The sequence below is a fragment of the Phoenix dactylifera genome, chromosome 11 (assembly GCF_051530095.1).
Source record: "Phoenix dactylifera cultivar Ajwa chromosome 11, Ajwa_hap1_PhDact_Kaust_v1.1, whole genome shotgun sequence".
Taxonomy (NCBI): domain Eukaryota; kingdom Viridiplantae; phylum Streptophyta; class Magnoliopsida; order Arecales; family Arecaceae; genus Phoenix; species Phoenix dactylifera.
In genome coordinates, this window is record NC_143200.1 from 24,868,090 (window position 1) to 24,891,771 (window position 23,682).

Genomic DNA, 23,682 nt, shown 5'->3' on the forward strand with positions numbered 1-23,682 from the left:
AATTTGAGTTTACTAAATTCAGACTCAATCCGGCCCATTTGAATTTTGAGCAATTTTGGGTTCCCAACTCTATAACCCGACTCGAACTGAACTCAGTAAACTATTTGAGCCCGAAAAAGTCCGAACACATGTTGTTCTTTAAGTTATGCCTTATGATTGATGTGCATGTCCTGTATGTGAAGAGTATTTTACATCTTAAGTTTACAGCTTCAATTTAAAATATAGAATAATTCATACAATTTTATTGCTTGGTTTTGAAGGCTTATTAAAGAATAATGAGCATTTGTAGCAACAAAGTAACAAATGGATCTAGAAAAGGCCTAAGTATGAAGACATGGGTTGTTTCCCATATTGCATGTTTTTGCAGGTAGTCAACCTTATCTAGTTTGTGGTTTTTGTCCTTCAATATCCAAAAGGGTAATCATTAAGGCTCCTTTTTGCTTCACAGATACAATCATACTTTTTCAGATTTATTTGGACTCGATCGAAATCCAAATTTTTTGAATTGAGATCGAATTATATATGGACCCGACCTAAACCGATTGACCCATTGGATCAGAAATTTTAGTAATGAACCCAATCTGACCCGATCCGATATTCTATTAGATTGAGTCTGGATCCAACATTAGGACCTGAACAAAAAAACTGGGTTGGGTCGGGGTTGCTCATATTCCAGTCCGACTCGACCCATTTGCACTCCTATATCCATGTTAAGTTCACTTACTAAAAGCTATTAGTTATTTTTGATAACCTCTGCTCGGTCCTCCATTGAGTCCTCAAAGCAATTAAAAGGCTTCCTATATGACTTGAAAAGTGCGACGGAATCAATCAAAAATTAATCCAATGTTGAAGTTATTTGGATTAAGTTTGTATTCAAAAATATGACTTGCTTCGGCATGAATTTGGATAACTAAATTTTCAATCTGAACCTTAACCAAACCCAATCGTGTCCAAATTAGTATAACATATTTTTCAAATCCTCTTCGAATATATGATATAGTTTTCTTCTCCGAGTATAGCTTATTAATAATTTATTTGTTGATTTTTATGAGTTATCAATGAAATCTATTATATATAATGTGTTTTTGAAATGCTGTTTAACATTATTTTGTTACACAGTATGCTTGTGATGTAATTAACAAATTAAATATGCTATTATGATTGGATTTTTGGGCATGATTTAATTAAAAATCCAGTGAAGTAATAAATTACTAGTAAATCTGATCCGACCCAACTCAAAGGAAATTGGATTTTGACTTTTTTAAATATGAATTAAATTGGATTTTTGCCTATCACTAATCCATCTCAATCCCTTGCAGCCTAGCTTCCAATCCTCCTTGGTACATCTTTTGGCAGTTATGATCTACTCCTATGTTAAAGCCTACCTCTCATTCCAATGTACAAAGAAATATATTTGCCATCATGTACGCTCTCACTCAAATTGAGCAAAATGAACTCACGAAGATTGATTTTATTTACTTTTTTCTTCCAACAATAATAACAATATTAATAATAAACAATAATAATACTAATTTGTGATCGTCATCGAAGAAGAAAATTGACTCCAACTTCTTAACCGTCAATGCCAGTAAGCCCAAATCCTCGGCAAACTCGGAAAACAAACATAAAAAGATACAAAACAAAAAAAAAAAAACACGGAAAGGGAAGCATAATTAAAAATTGAAAACAAAGGGCCGATAGGGAGAAGGGGGGAAACGAGAGAGAGAGAGAGAGAGAGAGAGAGAGAGGGGGAGAGAGCGAAAATATTCTTTTTTAGCTCTTTCAGCGATCGAGAGAGCGAGAGCGACAGAAGGAGAGCTCAATCCCATCCTGCAGCCCCTTGCGAGCGAGCAAGAGAGACGTAGTGGTGAAGAGAGACCGAGGAGAGCCCGAAGCAAAGCAGAAGCAAAGACGAGAAGCAGAGATACAGAGAATTCGAGCTCTCTTTCTCTCTCTCTCTCTCCCTCTCTCTCTCTCTGCGCTCGGTGATGCGCTTCGAATCCCCGCCTCCCTCCCCACTTCGAGCTCCCAAAGGTCAGCTTCAGCCTTCCCTCCTTCCCCTCTCTTCCCAAAGATTAGGTCTTTCCCTGCCCTCCTCTTTTTCTTCTTCTCTCCCGCTCTGATTCCTCCAATCCCGCACTCCGACCGTGGGCCCGCTGCGATCCGACGTGTTCGAGTGGATTCCCCGATCGCAGAGCGCGGAGTCGATCTTTGGAAGCTCCCCGACGAGCAATTCTTCTGTAAAGAGATAGCTTTTTCGAGCTCTGGGCCGCCGAATTGGGTGCTTCTCTAGCTAGGTCCCGTTCACGTTAGGGTTGCGATCCACGGGATCGGAATTCAAGTTTCCGGCCAGGGTTTTTGGAGGAGTTCGAGCTGGGGATCTTTGTTCTTGGGCGTGGGCCTCTCTGTCCCGGCTTACCCTAGGGTTTTGTGCCCCAAAGGTGAAATTTTTGTCCGCATTGTTTTGGCCGAGCAGTAGGGAATTGGCTTTGGTTCATGTAGTTTGTAGAAGGTGGAGAAAAACCCTAACTTTGAATTAAGAGAGAGGATAGAGAGAACGAGAGGAGAACCCTAATTCTGTTGATCTGGTGAATTATATGGCTGCCCTGCATTGAGAGATGCCGCCACCGACGATGTCGCCCCCCATCCGGATCAGTCTCGGCGACCTCAAGTCCCAGATAGCCAAGAAGCTCGGCCCTGAGCGAGCCCAGCGGTATTTTGGTTACCTGAATCAGTTGTTGGCCCAGAAGCTGAGCAAGCCAGAGTTCAACAAGTTCTGCCTTTTGATCCTTGGGCGCGAGAACATCCCATTGCACAACCAGCTCATCCGCTCAATCCTTAAGAATGCCTTTCATGCCAAGACCCCACCTCCACTGGTTCATGACAAGGCCGCCCTGAAGCCCATTGGAAGTGCAGGGAAAAAATCCCCTCAAGGAGATGACAGAATTAATCGGGCACCTGCTGCTTCAACTCCATCGCCAACTATTTGGTCCAATGGGGACATCTTGCCACCATCACCTCGCAAAGTCAGGTCTGGCATTCGAGACCGGAGGATCAAGGACCGCCCAAATCCTCTTGGACCAAGCCACCTATCTTTAGTACCCTCTGATGAAGATATTTTCAGGGAGAATTGCATTTTGGGTCCTTGCGATTTGAAGAGACCTGTGCAGCATCATCAAGGTGGGCCTGCAGAGCAGCCGGCAAAGAGATCTCGGATGGAGAATTTGTCACCACATGATCGGGCCTCTGTACATAGCAAGGGTCTGGTTGAAGATGGAGAGGAGGTGGAACAGAGTAATGATTTGAACTCCAAGAGAGGTCATCTTCAGGCTCCACTCGGGATACCATTCTGTCCTGCTAGTGTTGGTGGGGCACGGAGATGTCTGCCATTGGTAACTAGTACTAGCACTGGTAGTTTTAGTAGCAACTATGATGAGGGTGAGCTACGCCGTACTGAGGCTTTGAAGAAATGGATGGAAAAAATAGCAGGGTCACAGGGCTTGGGAGGGGTGACTATGGAATGTGCTAATTTACTGAATAATGGCTTAGATGCTTACTTGAAGAACCTGATTAGGTCATGTGTTGTGCTAGTAGGAGAAAGGTCAGGACACGAATCAATAAAGCAACCTGTAGCTAAGCCTATAAATGGTTTTTGGCCGGGAAAGCACATGCATGTACAGAGTAGTGGTGGGTCTTCAGAGGGTACACATGATCTGAGAAAGTTGTGTTCAATATCTCTACAGGATTTTAGGGTAGCAATGGAGCTAAACCCACTGCAGCTTGGTGAAGACTGGCCATTGCTACTTGAGAAAATATGCCTCCGTTCATTTGAAGAATAAGGCAGATTCATATCAAGCTTTCTAGATCTACGAAATTGTTGCTGGGTGGATCTCTAACAGCCTCAAGGGGTGGCCTTTGGGCAAGTCTGGACAGAACTAAACTCAGATTAATGGCTCTCTTCTCTGGTAGAAAATCATCAGAGTTTAGAGCGAAAAATTTCTGTAAAGGCATGGGCCTTCTTGAAGATCACATTCCTTAAATCAGTCCATCTGAAGGAAAGTTTTTTAAAAGAATTCCCTGTTTGGTGCATTTGCTGTATGTGTCAGCATCCGTGAGGGGGATATCTTCCACCACAACCAGAAATCTCAAGCTTTGACATAATTTACAGCCAATGTGGAGGAAAACAGTTTTGCAGGAATATTGATTAGTAATTTGGTATAGGTTCAATCATGTCTTGTAGGTCTTGCGGGGTCTTGTTGTATGTATTATTAATTGCATAAATTGCTTCGTCGGTTTTAGTAGTGATCTTACCATTTCATGAATTGTTTCAGAAGATTAAATTTGAATTATCTCATCAAGTGATACATAAGAAATCAAGTATGTGAAAGAATGCTGTGTATGTCCTTTGCTACCAATTTTATATAACTGCCTTATTTCTTACATTCTTCTAGGCTCTTAATTGACATATTTCTGTAGTATCAATGTTGAGTTGTTTTGGATGTGTAGCATCTTTAAGCAAATATTGTTTCTTAAATAGAACGACTCACTGTTTCATATTTTGACTTCCTCTTTGCTGATTTCTACTATGCAGTGAGAATCACAACATGCTGATTGGGCTTGTGTTATCATGTTTTTGTGGAGACTTTTATGTTTATCATAAAATTTTCAAATTTTGAGATTATTTAGAGAACATACAATATTGCTCACAGTGGCAACTGAAAGTGCCTTATGAAGAGCAGGCATGTAGAAAGTACATAGTATCATCCATCCTGGTTAGAGGTATTATGTATCATACATGCTCGTGCCACTTCTACATTAACCGCGCCCTACAATTCTGAGTTTGGTTACAGAGACACGGAATGCTATGCAGTGGTGTGGTACTTCAAAGGGACAATGATACAAAAAAGAGAGAGAAGTGGACACTATATTAAATGGCTTAGGCTGCATGTGGATATACTGGAAAATCATGATATTTCGTGGCTTTTGAAATTACTCATCTTGATGTTGTAAGGTGAGGTGTTTGGTTGTGTGATGAAATCTCAAAATGATCTTAAAATCTTGAAATTGAAAATATCTACTTTTCATATTTGTGTTTTTCTCTCTTAGTTGTTTTTTGAACTTCTCTCTCTAACAACCAAATACTTTCCACAAGACCTGAAATTCTAAGATTTAAAAATTATAAATTCATGAAAGAAGTCATTATTTTTAGATTACAACCTCCAAATGCAGACTTAAAAATGATTGCGAAACATGTTTCGAATAGTTAATCTTCTTCTCTGGCTTATCATCCAGAACATGCATGACTGTATTGACGTTAAAATAGATGGTAATTTGAAATACCGCCATGTACTAATTGGACTGCCTAGCTTTAAACATCACTATACAATGTCATATATATCCTTGTATATTATCCAAGTAAGATTGTATGTTTATTAGTTTAGGTTATTGAATTGGTACATATCTGTACAATCAAAACCTAAAAAGATACTCTAACCATAACAGTTTTCGTGATAAAGACTAACAATAACTTTGACTTGATTGGGTGAACAATAATATGCAAGGTGCAGAAAACCTGTTAAAGATACTCTAATCATCAGACTAGGTAGGGTATGCTTTTTCGGTTGTAAAACTCATGTATACTATCTTTCTCCAAAAATCTCATATTTTATATGAACAGTTAAAATAAAATGGAATAATTTATTAATGTTAATGTATATTAGAAAATGTATGAGCTTTAGTTTTATTGAGAATGCATATGCACACAGAAATATGTATGTACATACATACATATACAGATGCATATACACACATATACATATACATGCACACATACATATATATGAACCAAGGTCAGAAGTAAATTTAGTGAATCATATCTTCATTTTTCCCTTTATGTACTATTTATTGGAAATTTTAGTTGTTTTTTAGTCAGGAATAACATTGGTCCATGAACTTTCCATATTGCTATTTTTAGCATATCATATCAAATCATGAAATAATATGGAGCAGTTTTGTGAATCTATGATTCACAGCTTTGGTTTCTTTTGTTTTTTTTTTTATGTAAACCATTTTTTTTCGTGGCAGATTGGTTATGCATCTTATTGTATTAACTATAAATATGTTAGACCTAAACATCTCAGACTGATACTGCTGTATGAGATTTTAATGTTTACACCTCAAATAACAAGCCTTATCCCAGATGCACTGGGTTGCCTCAAGATTGACTTGATCCATTAGAGATCGAGAAAAATTTCGAAACTAGCTTTCAGAAGGAAAAAATGGTGCTAAACTTTTACCAGACATCCTTTGAAAAATGTAGGGCCTGCCATGAAATCTAAAGTGCCTTTAGACAGGCATGCATATTCATCTTTCATCATGTGTAGTTTAAGATGAGGAAATCAAGAGAAAAAATTCTCCACATCTCCTAGACTTGGAAAGAGTCTAAAAGATGGAAGAAGGAAAGTATCAATAGTGGAGCTTACATTCATTAGTAAGTCAAAAATTATTGGCCAAAATTCCAACTTCCCAGTAGGAATGCAGTTTAGGTAATATTAGTGTTTGTGCATACCAAATGCTAGTGGTTTATACGTATTTTATTTATGCATATATATATATATATATATATATATATATATATATATATATAATCTTATGTTATGTTATGTATTTTCATTGATGTATTTGTGTATGTATGTCTGCATGTCTATGTATATATGTGTCTTTCTTTCTATGTATGTTAATATATAAAATTACAAGCAGACAATAAATCATACAAAACATGGGAAGATCGGTAGATGCTGACATATGTATATGTCTATGCATTAATGAGTATTTGATATATTATTTACATTCTATGTTCATGCATGTATGCATCAGAATATATAGGTATGCTTGTATACTTAATGACCTCCATACAGATCTTTTCAACAAACTTAAAAGGTGGCTTCCATGTGCGGGGCATATTTCCAAGCTTAGATGGTTCATGTTTTCAGCAAGGTTAGCAGAGTTAGTTTTAGCTTTGTTTTCCTTCAGACCAAATGAGTTTTGCTTTCAGCGGCTTCAGTGATTTTGGTGGTTTAGGCAGTTTGGCTCCAGTTTTGGTCTTTATATCTGAAAAAAATTAGAAAATGTGAGTAGGCAATTAAAATTAGGAAAAATAGGTAAATAAACAAAGTAATCAACAATAACATTTAAAAGATATTATTTTGTTTGGACATTTGGATGTATCATATCGAGAGTGTTACACTATGAAAATCATTTTTTCCCTGGAAAATACAATGTCAAGACATGTTTGGATGCAACATGTCATTTTCCCAGTTGATGGCTATATAAGAAACGAAATCTCAATGTCTATAATATATGAGCTCTAGATTAGTTGAACCTTTTGAAGTAAAAGAAAATTCTTCAAATGTCTTGAGAGCCTAATATTGCAAGGCTTCCAAATCTTCTAAAAACCTGCAAGTTCAATCTAAAGAAAGTGCTGCCTAATATTCAGAGAAAAAAAGAGGCCACAAAACATTAGCATAAATAGCTTATATATGCAACAGTATGGTTTTACAAGTTAATTCTGAGACTAACCATATTTTTGGATCAAGTCAAGCTGAAATCAAAATATTCTGGTTTCAACTTTGGAGCTTTGTGCGAAACTTTAAATCATACTTTGCTGGGTTTACTTTATTTTTTCATTACATTTAGTTCAATTTATTCTCCTAATTGGTTGTCAAATTGCTATTGATCTATGGCTGAATGAGTTAACAAAGTATGCAAAATCAAGAGTTAAAAGAAGAAAAAAAAACTCGACACAAACGAAGATATCGCTTCATCTTTTAATTTTATTATTTAGTTTGCTACAAACTTCTCCTTCTGTTGGTACTAATCTTCTTAAGTTACTTTGAAGTTCTCACAAGACCAAATTAGTTACAATAAAGTCTATTGTGCAAAAGCTTCACGCAAACTAGGGCAATGTGTTGCAGAGGTTGAAATGTTGTTTATATGGAAAAAATGATGAATCATATGGTAATTATAATAAGTAGTTGTAGAGGCACACTGCTGATACATATAGATACATACATGTGTATTCTCTAAAATTTCTCAGTGAAAGATGGCCTTTATGATGTTATTTGACATTGCCAGTTCTAGTGAAATCTGTAAAAGATTTTAATCCGAACTCAATAAAGTAATTAGATTCAAGTTCATATATGTCTAGTACTCATTTCTCTTTTTATGTTTGATTTGGACTCTAAGCCATTATCAAATACCAAGTGGCCCTTCGATAAATCTTCTAGAATTATTGTGTCCTTTGATCATTTTTTCCCAACATCTTCAATACTTTACTTAAGCCTTACTTTCAAAACTTATGACAAGAGTCTATTTAAATTCATAAATAGGAGGTTCACACCTTCCTTTTGTCCTTATGATTTGATGTAGCTTCAACTGAATAGGATTTCAAACTTTGATTATCATTTATTTAGTGCATTCTATCTTAAATTTAATGCATTATTATGATAATACCTAGTTTATGGGTTACAGATTCAGAACATTCATTAGTACAAAAGTAATGCATACACATACATATACACAGATTATGTAATAGATGCATGTATGTACATATGTACATGTGCACATACTTTCACAACCATATACATGTATATGGCCGGTGAGGAGGAGAGAGAAGGGGGTTGGTAGGGGGGAGAGAGAAAGATCTGCTAGAGTAAATAAAGTTTATGTAAACAAAGCTGTAAAATATAATCTGCTGGAGTTGAAATCATGCCTGAGTTTTGGATGAAGTGAACGAGAAGGGTAATCTTCTGTGAATTCTAATATTGGACTCTCTTTTTTTTCAGAGTGAGAGTAAGGAATAGGTAACGAGGCTTAGATGAGTTGTAATGGAGCTTATGTGAGAAACAAGCTATGAACTTTTGAAAAGAGAGACGGAAGAATCATGTTGGGAGGTCAGAAAAATGTCGTGGATTAGATATCAAGGGATTTGAAGATGTTTAAGTGATTTTCATTAATGTTCTTAAGGGCTTAGACTGAGAAAAAAAAACAAGAGAGTGCAAAAGCTAGAAAAACCCTGACAGAGATAGAAAAAGATGGTCATTTGGCAACATAAAAAGACCCAGTCATTGCACTTTGGCTTGAAGGATTTGCACCCTCAAAGAATGTAACCACCCCATATAGAAGAAGAGGTGAAACCCTCACGTTAGTGCTCAAAATCTGGAGTGCATTATAATGATGGAGTATTTCTTACATCGGCCATCATAGGCTTCTTTTAGCTTTAGAGTGCAACTTACATAACAAGTTTTCCTTTCTTTTGGAGAAACGAATGAGGGCTGACATAAAAAGGAATTAAACTCTCTTATGTAAAAAAACAATTAAGGGCTCCTATGACAAAAAACATTGTTAGCAAGCAGATTTGTAAAAAGACTAACAAAAGAAAAAGAAGGTTTTGGAGAAAGCAAGTTACATAATTTTAGTCACTATAGAGTAAAATGTATATGTTAAATGCGAACAAACTTTTCAAGGAAAAATCCTAATGATTTTAAGGCTTTCCTAACTCAACTTATATCCATAATAGGATTTTTAGACTAATTCTACCTTAATAAGGATTCTTTGACCATAGTATAAACCCATAAGTTAAGAAGTAGAATCATCATAATATGAAAAATAAAATCCTACTATTAGAATATGACTAGAGTATGAAATAGAATCTATGCAGTCAGAACAATGCTTCTTCAGTGGTAGGTAGATATGCAGAAGCTATATCAATATCGTTTCAGAGCTGTTCTCTGGATACCAGTTGAGATAATACCCATGTCGAAACTCAACACAATCAGGAAGCCACATCTGATTATTCTGTTAGGATCAGGTTGCTGGGTGTTATTTAGAGCCCTGATGCTATCAGCTGGATACTGCATAAAGGAAATTTTGTTGCTTTCTGACATATGCATTGGAAAAGTGTACGAGTTTTCAATGAAGACCAGGATATTGATATTAAGTACATAAAAGATTGGCACAGTAGGTTAATGAGCTTGCTGAAAATGGGTCTTGGATGAACAATCATGTTATTCAATATTTACCACCCATTGAATAAATATTCCTATCTGGTGATTTCTACCAGTTGGGGTGCTTTTTTTTATTGCAGCTCTGTTCTTATACTAAAACTCTTTCATTTGTTTTATACAATAGAATTTTTGCTACTAAGTTTTTCATCTCCTGTGGTTTGCTGCTAACTTTTACTTTTAGTTGCAATGTAAAAGCACCCTAAGCTTCCTATCTTATGTGACACATGCTTTGTTTCTGGGAATTGGAACTTAAGGAGGAATGAATGCTTCTGGCGGCTTGCTGATACATATCAAAGACTGTCAATCTTTAGCATAATATATGTGGAAATATGTAATAATTGGTTATGATCATCCATGATGTAGTCTCTCACTTATCTTCTTTTGGACCAGACACGGCAGGACCTGCTTATGATTATGGGAAAAAATTGTAATTAATAAGATAGTGTTCCATTGAAACTGTATATGTATCTTTTCTTTCTAGCTAAAATGTAAGGGACTGGAACCTTGTTCAATGCCTAAGAGAACTTGTATTCAATTCTACTGAAAGACAAAAAGAACTTGTGTTCAATTGAGAGGACTCCTAGCCATATTACGATAGGAAAAGAAATGCAAAGAAAAATTTTCCTATTCAGCTTTGTCGAGTCTGTTCACCTGGATTATTCTTCTATCATCTTTATTTTTCTGTATTTTTTGTCTTCTATTTTCCTATATAGAATTTTTTTTATTTTTATTTTTTTGGCTAGGACGATCTTTAGGGCCACATTTTTCCAATGGCAATTGTTTGCTGTTTTGTATGTTTTGCTCTGCTGGGAAAAGAACAGCTGAACCTTTTCTTCTTTGGAGGCTTTCTTTCTCTTTGATGTTTCTGATTGGGTTCGTTTTCCGAGGATTGCGAGCTTCTATTTGTCCCTGAATTATGACTGATGCCGGGGGCAATGATACCAGACGGTACATATCCACAAGGAAGGATATAATCCGATTTCAGATAATGATCCTAAGTACCGAGGGATCCTGGAAAGTCCAAGATTCCTGCATGATGCACAGCCTCATCAGCCAGATTGGTAATAGTAGAAAAAATAAATTTATTAATAATATTAAAAATAATTTTAATTGATATATGTTTTATAATTTTACTAAAAATATTATTTAACTTAAATAAAATTTTGAAAATTAAATTTTAGTTATGGCTGATAGGAGGTACCGGTTTTTTTTTGGAAGATATTAAGAACTAATAGCTGAATTAATTTAAAAATTACTTTAAAGCTGGACCTTTATCCAAGAAGTATTTAAAGCTGGACCTCTATATATGATTTTTTTATTAATTTTTTATTTGAAATTATCTTTTAATAAAAAATAAAATAAATATCCAAAAATTGAAAAGTTATATCATTGCATAGATCTAACTGGGATTTAAGATGTCACAAATCATGCCAATATATATATATATATATATATATAAATTGACTAGATATAAGCTCTAACTAAAATTTTGGCATGATTTTCTTATATTTTTTATTTTTTATTATTTATGGCATGTAACATAAAAAAAATGGAAGAGGAAAATACCCACCTCAAGCTTCTTCTATGGTTTGCGAAACTTTTTTAACCGTCGATGTGGGATTATGACATTCCCCCCATCCAACCTTGTCATGTATGTTGGCATGACTAATAAGGGTTATGACACACTAGACCTCGCTCTGATACTGCTTGTCATAGGCTCATAGTCCAAAAGCTTAAACTATCGAAAAACAGATTGGTTCATGCTAATAAACCCATATGGCACCTATTTTATTAGTTGATACGGGGCTACAATACAATGCTATATCCATTTTCCACTCAAGCACTAATTTCCTTCACATATTTTTAAAAACGTTGACGTTAGGCTTTGATTTTTCATATGCAACATTCAATCAGTTTGATAAAATCTTGAAACTAAACCTATGAGCAACACTGCAAGTAGAGCTTGGGATTTTCTTGCGAGCGATTTGGAACAGCTGTAACAACATGTCCATCCAAAGCATGGCATCAAATGACAATAAGAAATTGCTGACAAAGTCGTGAACTCTGGCAGCAGATCGTTGGGAGCTTACACAGATATTTCTTAGCTAATTTGATGCCATGATCATATTTTCACTGTTCACACAATTTCACCTGTGGCCTAAGCGCCGGCTTCCCTTTGTGCAACTACGAGCACCTAAAAAGCCTTTCCAATTTGCGGGCATCAAATTAGAAATCCTTGTCAACTAGTAGGTTTCTTTTTTTTTCCTTGTACAACGGCAGCTCAGAAGCAACAGGTGTAAATACGGCCAACAAAGTCAGAAAATAGTAGCTCACTAAAAGGCTCCGGCAGGGACTTTTGGTTTTCCCATATAAGGCCCCTAAAATGGTAGGCAATAAATGATGTAACCCAGTCAGTCGCACAATTTGCCGTCCTGTAAATATGCGTGGCCGTATAGAAGTCACATTTCCCCAGGAGCCTGCAAATGTCGTCAAACAACAGCCGACCCTCTACTACGCCTCCTGAACCCTGGATCCACTCGACCACTGTGGTCGAGTTGCCCTCGAGGAGGAGATGATCTGTATCCAAAATGCGCCTCGTGAAGGTAATGCCCTCTTAAGCAGCTCTGAGCTCGGCATAGACAGCAAACGTGTCAAAAATACGTCGACCCGTGGTCGCCACCAGTTTGGCACTATGGTCTTTGATAACGAAGCTCATACCGCCACAGCTCCGGCTGTCACCGATACTGCCATCAAAGTTTATCTTAAGATAACCAGAGGATGGAGGCACCCAAGAGACAAGTCTAGTCCTGAACGATGCAAGAGCAGAATGTGGGCCCCACATTTCTCCAGCATTCTCAGAATATGAGACCACAATAGTGCCAAGAATCTCCGCCACTTGCTGTAGAGCTCTATTTGCCACTATCCTCGGAGGATTGTTACTACTCTCAAAGACCCGGGCGTTCCTATCTAACCAGCAGTGGTACGCTGGGCAGGCGGCTCGCGTCTCCCTCTCCATGAAGCTAGGTCCCTATAGGGAGGCTGCCAGAAAGTGCAGCAGCTTCTCGATCAACATCCACCTCTGCCGCTAGTCGGGATAAGCTACAACACACTCTCAGATCTGTCTGGCCCGTGGGCACTCTATCAGCACATGGTATATGGATTCCTCTACCTCCAAGCATATCGGGCAAGCTGACGGAATCCTCACTCATCGCTTGCTAGCACCTCTCTAGTAGGTAAACACCCCTAAACCACCTTCCAAATGAATAGTGCTACACAGGGATGGATGTACATCCTTCAGATCCACCTTTCATCAATCTGCCAAGCTGAGGGCTTTCCGACCAACCCAGGCAAGTCTCGGGCCCGCACCGCCGACCTTCCAGTCATACTTCAGACTTGTCTGTCCACTGCCTCGCCTGTAGGGATCGAAAAAGACAAGACCCCGCTCCGCGAGCTACATCCCAAAAACTAGCCTAACAAGAGCCTCATCCCATCTCCGTTCCCCTAGGCAAAAAGATCACATACCCTACATCCTCCAGCTAGCTCTGATCAATTAGGGTGGGCCAATCTCGCAGAGGAATCTCGGATAATTACCTATCCTATAGGATGTCAATAGACCGTCTGTCTCCGATCTCTCATCTGATCATCGGAGATACGACCAGGGCTTTAGCAAATCTCTTGCCATATGAAGGAGCATCCTCGCCTGCTACAAATGACTGATCGGTCAACCGGATCTCCATACTTCGCCCTCATCACAGCACCTTAGAGACTCTTCGGCTCTAGAATATACCTGGCTGCCAGCTTGGTCACCAAGACCTCCCGGCACTCAATCAGAGAATGAACTCCAAGCCCCCCACTGTTGGTCGGCTGACATAAAATCTCCCAAGCCACTAGTAGTTACTGGAAGGCCACAGACCATGAACTACATCGTTTATATACACTTTCACAAGCTTCCCTTAGTAGAAGGGTGTCCATTCCACTGCTCCACCAAAGTTAAAAAACAAAATATCTACTTGTATAGTCCCAACGACTCACAGAATCCGTGGAGAACTTCGAAAAATTACAGGCTCACTTAGTTGATAGCCATTTGTCATAAGGGCTGGGATCCTGCTAATGTGACAGGATATTAAAAAAATCAGGCATTTGGCCCGTAGTCCTATTACAAGGATTAGAGGCATTCAGCCCGTCAAATTGGGGGTGAGGGCATGCAAGTTTTCCCTGGTTCTAGCTTGGTAAAAGGTTGTGAGATCCGACGAGCGGTGGGCGATGGATGGAGTGGAAGGAATAAAGAGAATAGAGACGAGTGAGATGAGTCAAGCAAGAGGCCTGAAGAAGCCTCAAGTCCACTGTGTTCATGACTGAAGACCTCCATTTTAATGGAAGGAGGGCCATGGAGTCTCTCTCTGGTTGAAAGGCAGCTACTTTTGATGGTGACTCAGTTACTTGGATAAGTGTTATCATCCAATCTTGCAAGATATCTGGCACTCTTATCTGTGCTCTGATGCTATGGGTACTCAATAAGTCGATCGTGTTGTGTCTTCTTCCACCGAAAAGAAAAAGAAATCACAATTTCTTAGCAGTTAAAACACAACCTTGAGTCAAAATAAATAAGTAAGAATGCAGGCCCTTTGTTTAGAGAATGGAAAAACAACCAACTGATTCATTGCAATGGAATGTTATCCATGCATAACAGAAACACGAAAGAAAGTCGTTCATGTGCTTGTTTTAATTTTGCTTGAAGTTTTAATTCCAGTGATTGACATGGTTATTCAGGATACATCACTACCCACAAAAGACCTGTCCCTTAGCCAACCATCACAAAATCAGGCAATGACCCTGAAACCACCATTTTATAAGTTTAATGATGGAAAACAAAACAAATCAAATAGGAGCAGGAAGCCCCCATATAAGAAGGTTTCCCATTGACAGCATTTTTCCTTTCTTAAAGAAAATACAGTTTCTCTAGCAAAAAAAAAGAAAAAGAAAAGAAGAAAACACAGTTTTGCTGACAATTGGGGCGGCAAAAAATAATTTGGAAAAGCCCCCATGATCTATACACATTATTCCAAAAGAATGTGAAGGATGATGTTATTCACAAAGATAGGAGAGAGCTGTAAACAGGTAAGTTCAGCTATCCTTGTTGCAGTGGTTAAGCTACGAGGGCTTCAGGAGACTGGACGTGCAGAGGCTTTGCAGATAGGGCACCAGTTCTTCTGCCGAAGCCACTGATGAATGCAGGTTACATGGTAACGATGCTTGCATGCCAACTTGCCCACCTCATCTCGGTCGACATATTCTTCCTGAAAGAGAGAGATTGAAAGAAAACAGAAGACAAAGAAGAAAACATTAGGCACGTCGCCTCACAAACAGAACCATGTCAAACTATCTTAGGAGCAATCAGCCCCCATGTTGCAGCAATATTGGCCACCATGAGCACCTGCTGCAGCAAGTGGCCTTGGAACTGCACATAGGCACATGAGCATCAAACAGAGATCTGATGGTGAGGACTCCATCACCACCATGTCATGCACCATACGCTATTTGCGATGAGATCAAAACCAGATTACCAACCGTCCTCTTCTCTTTTATTTTTTTCGCAATAAAAATCCATGAAGCGGCTTCTTCTTACAGGGTTTTCTATTTTGTATTATCGATCAATTTGGAAAGGAAACTAATAAATTTTCCCCCTTGAATAAACAAACTCAACAAGCACAGGTTTTTGGTCCAACAGCTATAGCCGCTGCACCAGCTAAAGGCTTTGTGGTATGCAAACAAAGAAGCACCACATCTGATAAGTCAAACTAGTACACAGTAATGCAAATATTAGACTTATATATAGCCAACGATGCGTATTGGAAAAGCCAATTCCTGTGTTTATGATAAAGATGACTAGATGAGGCATGATAAATTGGCTGCGAAGAGTAAATGCCTTGCTCGTGGGATACAATGAAATGGAAAAGAACAGTTTGCAGGGTAATTTTCCATGAGGTGTATTCCATGTCAGATGAAGGTACATATTGGAAATGCAAAAATTGGTACGGATTTTATAACAAGTTCTGAGAAGTGTGCATAACCTGGCATATGCTGCATTTGATATCTTCCTCACAGCAAGCAAACACATATATGCTTCTTTCAAGACATTTTGACAATGCTTCTTCTGTGAGGGCTGTACTGACAGTGCCCATTTTCTCCTCCAGGGCTAACAATTCCTGCTCGCGCAAAACATATTTTCTTGGATAAGTTAATGAAATCCTACAAACAATAAATAATCTTAAAGACTCCGAAAGCTGAAGTTTTAATAGATAAATAACCTCCCAAAAAATTATGAAAAAAAAACAGTGACATATTTGAGACGATGGCCATCTTAGTATTGGTTAGAAATATGTTATTGAATTTCAACTTTATAAACTATGGAGAAAGTCACAGTGATCTATGGACAACTGAAGATGGAAAAAAAAAAAAATTAAGGATCGCAACAGAGGGATAGCTTCATAGTTAGCAATCTTTAAAAGGTTGAAGACCATTTCCTACAGTTTGAATCAAAATTACATCTGCAATTAAAACACTGGTCATTTATTAGTTGATATTTCTGGTAGAGCCAGAAGCAGTTCCTATTCTTCTTTAACCAGAAGTATGTTACCTTTATTGTTTTCAACTGCAGGCAATAAAATAAACAAGATGGAGGGCTAAGATAAAAACACTTTATGAAGACAAAACTGCAATCACTCAGTCTATGACAATATAAGCAATTAAATAATAGAATGAACCTCATATGTCATATTATCGATGTCCATCCTCATGTCGCTATGTTGATCGTGGAAGTTCAGGCCATCCAAAACTAGCCCCGATAGTTGCTGCAAGAAATATAGCAATCTTGTTATTGATACTGTGACTTTAAACCCATGCTTCATCCCCACAGTCAGGGATTGACTTTAAAAATTCATTTTTGGCCAATCCCTTACTGGCTTTATGAAATAGTCATCGTCAATAAATAGGTAAATAAAATGGACGGGAGAAAAAAGAGATTAAAAACCTCATAAGTTAATTCCTCATCCTGTTCAATCCTCTCCAGTGGCAACGGAACCTGCACATCAGAAAGCAGCTCTTTCATTTTCAAATGCCTAGTTCAAAGAGCAAGCTCGTTACACAATTAGCATTAGGATATGTTAAAATAAGAAAATAAAATTTTAGTTACAAGAACCGTTAACAGCTTAAATGAAAGAACACGATAGTCGTTACATCACTGATTTCTGATCTCTGTAAATTTCTCTTTTCTTACTGGATTTTAGGCATCAAAATTCGACCAACATATTGGCTAAGTTTTGTGAGAGTTTCCAATTTTGAGAGCAGAAGATATGAGTACCTCTGCAATTCCTTCCATGCTAAAGTGCTGGCAGCCATTTCCATCTCCCATAGGGACATTGAACATTTGTGTGCTGCTATATTCAGGCTCAGGTGCTGAAAGAGGGTGATCTCTTTCTTCTGATAACCTTGTTCTAGTCACCCCACTAGGAGACCGGCGTGTTCTTACCAAGACTGCACCCGTCCTTCTTAAAGCCTGTTGAGGCATCGAGTGCTCTGGAAGAGAGAGGCCATGGATGGAAGAACCTCTGTTTGGAGAACCCGAATTTGCTCCACTTAATGCATTCTTGCTTTGGCCTCTTGCTGACAAACTCCCTCCATTCAAGGATCTCTTTCTTAGTGTGTTAACCCTTCTGTTAACACCAGAATTGGAGGAAGAACAACCTGATGGAAGAATATCTGATGATGTGCACCGAAGATGTTTGAGATCATACTTCTTTGACTCAGCTCCCCCACCTCTTGAAGCATGCCTAGCAGCCCGGCTGGCATTTCTGGATGTAAAAGAATGCCTGGTGGAGGAACTAGACGAGGCTTCCTGATCACCATATCTGCATTGCCGGCTGACTTGCTTACACGCTCTTGAATTCAATCTAGTGCTGCAGCTTCCCGATGCTTCAGCTGCATTTCTGGAAAGCCCTTGAGGATTTACAGGTCCAAAGTCATCACGATCAGAAAATACAGTCTGATTGCATCTAGTTATGTGAATGGATTCAGAATCTTTTGGCCCCTCCTGTCTGCTATGATATCCCAAGTTGTCTACCTCCCATCTTCTGCCTTCACAATCCAAATCTTCAATCTCCCTCTGCCTATTACTGCTCTCTGCAATAGCTCTCCCTTGCAAAGATGTTTGTCTCCGTGGCTCTTGATGAGTCTTTCTAGGGTCACAGGCATGACATGATATAGAAGAGCTTCCAGTAATCGTCCTGCTGTTCATAGAGTGAAAAAAACCCCTCGAATATTTGACCTTTTCTGTATTGCCAGTTTTGATGCCGTTCATGGAGTGCAGCCTAGTGCTGCATGCTAATCGATTACAATGCTTGATGCTTCTGTCCTCAAAGTTCTGTTCTCTAAAAACAAGGATAGAACCTCCTCTAGAAAAAACAAGCCCCACAGCAGTTTTCCTACCCATGTACCCATCCATTTCGGGATGGAAATGTCTGCGACAAAAAACTTAAAGTGAACAATTATGTATATCAGGAATGCAAGCGCTTAAGTACAAGTACAGATGGGAAAAGAAAAGCCTGGCACTCGATATCAGGTGTAAACAAGGATACTGAGAGAGAAAAGTAAATTGTGAGGTGCAGGCCACAGATGTCAAGAAGGCAACACAAAGGTAAATCCTAGAATCAACAAGAAGATCCATGGAAACTTAAATGCAAACATAACAAGACCGCTGGTCAACAGACAAAAGGCACTGAGAAGTGAGGCCTATTTCTGCAGCAGAGATAGATAGATAGATAGATAGATAGATAGAGAGAGAGATTTTGATGAAATGGTTGCTATAGCTGCCATTTTATTACCTTTCATAAATGAGAAATGCAGTAGCTAAAAATGAAGAAATCAGTGCTCTCCTCTGCTCAAATAATTTATGCTAAGCAGGAATATAGCATCAGCCCTGCAATACTGACTCTTCGTTCCATTGCACAGTCTGAGTAACAAGAATGCAGGCCATTTTCACATCTTTTCACCTTTAGAAAAAGCCATGGAGCACCCACCAGATTGCGCAATCTGATGTGATGCTGGTGTGGCAGAGGCAAAATAGGAAATTTACCCCAAAGATGATCACCGACACCCTGTGAAACATACAAATACCCTCGTGCCACATCAGACAGGTAATTGGCAAGCTGCCAGTGTGCACTTTATAGCATTCTCTTAGAACATAAACTGACTAGTAGAATTACTTGCTAGCTAAAGTGAGTTATGTTGTCACTAATCTAAGCATACAGCCAAGAGAGAACACTCAAGAAAAAGTTTACCATTTTAACTACTAACTCAAGTACACACCATTTGCTGACAACTATTATAGATTTGAACATCCCTCAATTCCCTCAATGGATGAAACCATAGGTGACAAAATATACTCCATCTTAAAAGATGCCTGCAACATGAACAAATGTGCTTATCTAATGAAATCGTGAAAGATATCCTTATAGCAAAGAGAGTGAATTCATTTAGAGAAGCTTCTTTCAAAACAGCAATTTCCATGATCTTGTTCGTGCAGAAACGAATGTTTCTGGGTCCATAACAAAGTTTAATCTCAAAGCTTATGAATGGTAGAATATGTCCTCCAAATCAAGGCTGCTACCGTGTCGCAAGATTGATAAGAACAGAGAAAATGAAACGCCCAAAGTAGACAGTAAAAAGTTACCAATGAAGATGAATCAAAGCAGCAGCAAATATAAAGGCCAATTGTCAGAGTTAGCTCACAGAAAATCATATCAAATATACCATCTCTATTAAGCCATTTGCAGAGCAACCATACCAATACACAGATACAGGTGAGCGCATATAATCACCATCACTTACATAACTCAATTCCAACATCAATAACATATCCAGTAATGTGCCACCTATTGTATCAAGCTAGAAATAAGGTGTCATGCTCCGAACACAGCACCCGGGTCCGGCACGCGACACGGCAGCACACTCCCTATGGCATAGCCCTAAAGAATATGCAAGACCTAAAAATATATTATAACTTCAATATTATTGAATAATAATAATCTCAATTCTTACCAAACAACAAAGTTGGCCCAGATAAACTAATCGCCTGCCCACTCCACGATCTACGAACCGGAGTGCGCAGAACCCTGCTCAATGTCCTCTTGTCCAACGAATTGTTTCCCTACAAAATCAAGTCAACATTAAAAATTATTCCGGATATCTGATAATCTAGAATCCTCTATTGATCCTCTAAAGGGTCTACCATCATCTAGCAACCCAGGACTATCCAGCAGTCCTCACAAATAATGATCTCCCCGGACCAAGCTAGAGAGAAAAAATACTAAGAGAAAAAAATAGGAAGAGAAAAAAAAAATAGTGTATAAGATCTTGTTGGGCTTCTTCCTGCCCGAACGCTTTAGCCCTATACAAAACATGAGAGTGAAAGCACCAACGGAAGAGAGAGAAACTTGAGAGAGGAGAGAGAAATCAAGGAAAGAGGAAGAAAGGACCGGGAGGCTCTCTCTCTCTGTGTGTGTTTCTTCCTTCTTCCCGGAGGGAATGCTCGGCGGCAGCTGCCGCCCGTGGGGGGCGACCCCAGGGATCGACGGCCCAAGGCGGTGCCGGCTGCGCGCCATGCTGGGCGATGGCCGGCCAACGGGAGAAAGAAAACAAAAGCAACAGGGGAGGCTTGTCCTCAGTCAATCCGGCCGCTTGCCGGCTGGATTCAGGGGAAACAAAGGCCCGACAACCGGAAAAGGAGGAGAGGTAGCTCACCTTGCCTCCGGCGAGCTCCTCCAGCCGGCTCGACTGCGAACCCACCCAGTTCCCCCCACGGAACGCCCAGCGATCAAGCCTCCAATAGCTGAGCTCTCAAGGTCGATGCCAAAGAGGAGGGGAAGAGGATCCTTTATAGATGGAGATCGGCTCAAACTTGGTAGGGTTTGATCGCCCTAGACTCCTCCTTCCGGTGGACTCGGAGCGAGAGAGTCGGAACAGGGGAGGAAAAAAAGACTCCGATCGGGAGTCTCCCTCCCCCGCCACACGTGTCGGGCTGGTACCGTGGCCAGAGACCGGCCCAGGCCCAAAAATATATGGGCTCTTACACAAGGAGATTAAAAACCACATCAACAAGAAGAGAAGATGAAGAAGAAAATAAAACTGAGCCTCGAAATTAACAGACCTAAGACAGAAAACAGAGCTAGCTTGGTTCTCCTAGCTTCCTAGATTCAGGGAAGGGAAAAAAATACGATTTTGAACAGCAAATACCAAAAACAACCTCCAAAAGGCATGTTATTTCCAGCAAGGGATTGCTAATTACGATGCAGATCAACATTAACTAGCATAAACATAAAACAACACACAATTAATTAAACCTAAAGCCTGAACAGAAAGAAATAGATTGCTCGACCATCAAACACATGTCCAAATCTATTTATGCCACGAAGGAAAAGCTATACCACCCAAGAGGGAACAAGATGGCAAGGAGAAGGAGACTGAGAACTCCTTATTCCAAATCTAGGGGAGCCTGGGAGCTATTCCAACCACTTCCAAAACCACACGGCATGACATGCAAACAAACAGGAATTAAACATCACCATTTGTGGCGGAGAAAACGCTCAAAATCGTTAGAAATTCGACACACCCCCTCAAAAAAGCGGAAGAAAAATCGACATGTCACACTCAAAGACCAGAACTTTCGAATTCCAGAACCAAAAGAGGCGAAAAAAATGATCTTTTTATTCTCTAACCTTAGAAGAGAGGCCGGTCCAAAGGGATCGTTCCACCGGGGGGAGGAGGCGAAAGACTCGAGTTTTCCATACACGATCGGAAAGGAGTCCAACGGCGATACACGGATAGCGGTCAAAACCGAACACCTCGCCTCCGGGACTGGATCCCGGCCATCGGATCCGACGAGAGGTGGGGCCGCTCACGAAGGCAACGAGCCGAGCGTCCAACCAAAAAGGAGACATTTAATTCTCCAAAAAGCCCCTCTAATTCCAGCCGCAGAAAAAATTCCTCTCTCTCTCTCTCTCTGTTCTCCCACTCCTCCTTCGCCTTCTCCTTTTCTTTCCTTCTTCCGTCGATTTCGTCTCTGAAAAAACCCTAAATTGATGGCCCGATTCGAAGCAAAGGTCAAATTTTTAGGTCTCATTTCAGCTCAAAAAAAAAAGCAAAGATTTCTTCTTGAAGGTCGAATGAGTTTTTTTTTTCTTGTGACGATTTCCTCTTCTTCTTCCAATTCCAACCTGGGGAATGGCCAGGGTAGAAAAATAAAAAAGCCAGTTGGTTTCGTCCTTCTTAAGCTTATTAGAAACATATTTCTTTAAAAATTAATCCGAGGGGGAATTTTGTACTTATGTTCGTAACCTGAGTTTTATCCACCAAATTGAAGTTTAGGATGATGGGAAATTCATGGATGAACCATGGTCTTTGTTCTCTAGGTAATGATGTGATGATATATAATTTGAGAACTATTGCAATCATTCCTCCATCTAAGTAATCAACATTAGGAATGAGGGTCCACATGACCGTTAGCGTGCAAGTTTTTCTTTTGGCAAAGTTTAGAATAAAGGTAGTTTATAAAGTTGCCGCTTTTTTTTTTCGTTTCCTTTATCTTTAGTTGAGCCTCCCTTGATGACCTAATTCATACGCATGTTTAACCACTTAACCCATTAAACTTTATTTTATTTATTAAAGATCAAATTAGTTACTTATTTAATAAAATAATCATCTTCAAATCTAAAATTTGAGCTATTTTATAAATAGATCAGATTTGAGTAGGTAAATTTGTGATCTATCATATATCTGACTCGACTCGGACTTGGTCTAACCTGATCTGATTGCCACTTGCCACCCTTAACGATAATGTTATCCATATTATAGTTAAAAGTGTTGATAGTAACATTGTATGTCAAAATTATTTATGTTTTGTATTTATTTTTAAAGTTTTTACAATCTCTGCTTGTGAGAAGCTACAAGCTATTATAGTACTGGGAATTGTACAAAAAAAAAAATTAAAAATTTTTACAACTGTACTTCAGACCTCACAAGCTGGACTATATTGCATTCAAAGCAACCACAGCATATTTCTAGCAAAGTCAAACACCGTCATTTATCACATTTTAAACTTTCTTTGGGCTACTGATGGACAATTTTTATGCATCTCAAAGAGATTTGAGTACTAAAGGAGGAGAGTGTCAATATTTCACCATTAAGTTTTGTTTCCTGCTGTGGCCTGGTCCGAGAGCTTTCCATTAAATTTCTGAAAAAATAACACAGGAAGAAGAAAAGAAGCCTAGAGAATTCAACTAGTTCATGTGCAATCATTGTGAGGGGAGTAATATAACCTTGATTTGGTTAACATCAGGTGTGGTGTGCCATAACAAAGAGTAACGATTAAATTGAGATGATGAGTAGGACTTGACCATTTCTTTACCGACTCTTTGGCTGCAAAACTAATCAGTTTAGGAGCTATAGAATTTGGATTGCTCAAGATCCGTCTGGCATTGCTTCGGTTTTTTCTTTTTGTTTTCAAAAATCCAGGAAGAAAAACAAACTAAAATGAACAATTTGTATGATGAAGGCCATATATTTT

General features: G+C 39.0%; 2 protein-coding genes across 5 annotated transcripts; one reads left to right on the forward strand and one right to left on the reverse strand.

The window, feature by feature from the left end:
• Positions 1-1,254: 1,254 nt before the first annotated feature.
• On the forward strand, positions 1,255-4,441 carry LOC103707073 (uncharacterized). The gene has a single exon (XM_026804643.4). The coding sequence runs from the start codon at positions 2,619-2,621 to the stop codon at positions 3,837-3,839; it is 1,221 nt and encodes a 406-aa protein (XP_026660444.4). The 5' UTR covers positions 1,255-2,618; the 3' UTR covers positions 3,840-4,441.
• A 10,451-nt stretch (positions 4,442-14,892) lies between these two features.
• Positions 14,893-22,334, reverse strand: LOC103707072 (uncharacterized). 4 transcript variants are annotated; one of them, XM_088707392.2, is made up of 8 exons: positions 21,836-22,016; positions 20,160-20,268; positions 18,944-19,216; positions 17,425-18,580; positions 17,095-17,145; positions 16,829-16,915; positions 16,136-16,270; positions 14,893-15,361 (listed from the first exon to the last, which is right to left on the reverse strand). In XM_088707392.2, the coding sequence occupies exons 4-8, from the start codon at positions 18,562-18,564 to the stop codon at positions 15,227-15,229; spliced, it is 1,548 nt and encodes a 515-aa protein (XP_088563518.2). In that variant the 5' UTR covers positions 18,565-18,580; positions 18,944-19,216; positions 20,160-20,268; positions 21,836-22,016; the 3' UTR covers positions 14,893-15,226. The 4 variants fall into 4 exon arrangements, with proteins under 4 accessions (XP_088563518.2, XP_017698266.4, XP_038984004.3 ...); XM_017842777.5 differs by lacking the exon at positions 21,836-22,016 and adding an exon at positions 20,862-21,148; XM_039128076.3 differs by lacking the exon at positions 18,944-19,216 and having other exon boundaries at positions 21,836-22,334.
• Positions 22,335-23,682: the final 1,348 nt, after the last annotated feature.

Bases quoted from the DNA above. Each gene is read 5' to 3' on its own strand.
- LOC103707073 (XM_026804643.4), top strand. From the start codon at position 2,619: ATGCCGCCACCGACGATGTCGCCCCCCATCCGGATCAGTCTCGGCGAC.
- LOC103707072 (XM_039128076.3), bottom strand. From the start codon at position 18,564: ATGGATGGGTACATGGGTAGGAAAACTGCTGTGGGGCTTGTTTTTTCT. The intron at 16,271-16,828 runs GTTCATTCTATT...TTGCGCGAGCAG, and splicing joins TCGATAATATGACATATGAG to GAATTGTTAGCCCTGGAGGA. The intron at 15,362-16,135 runs GTTATGCACACT...TCTCTCTTTCAG, and splicing joins TCAAATGCAGCATATGCCAG to GAAGAATATGTCGACCGAGA.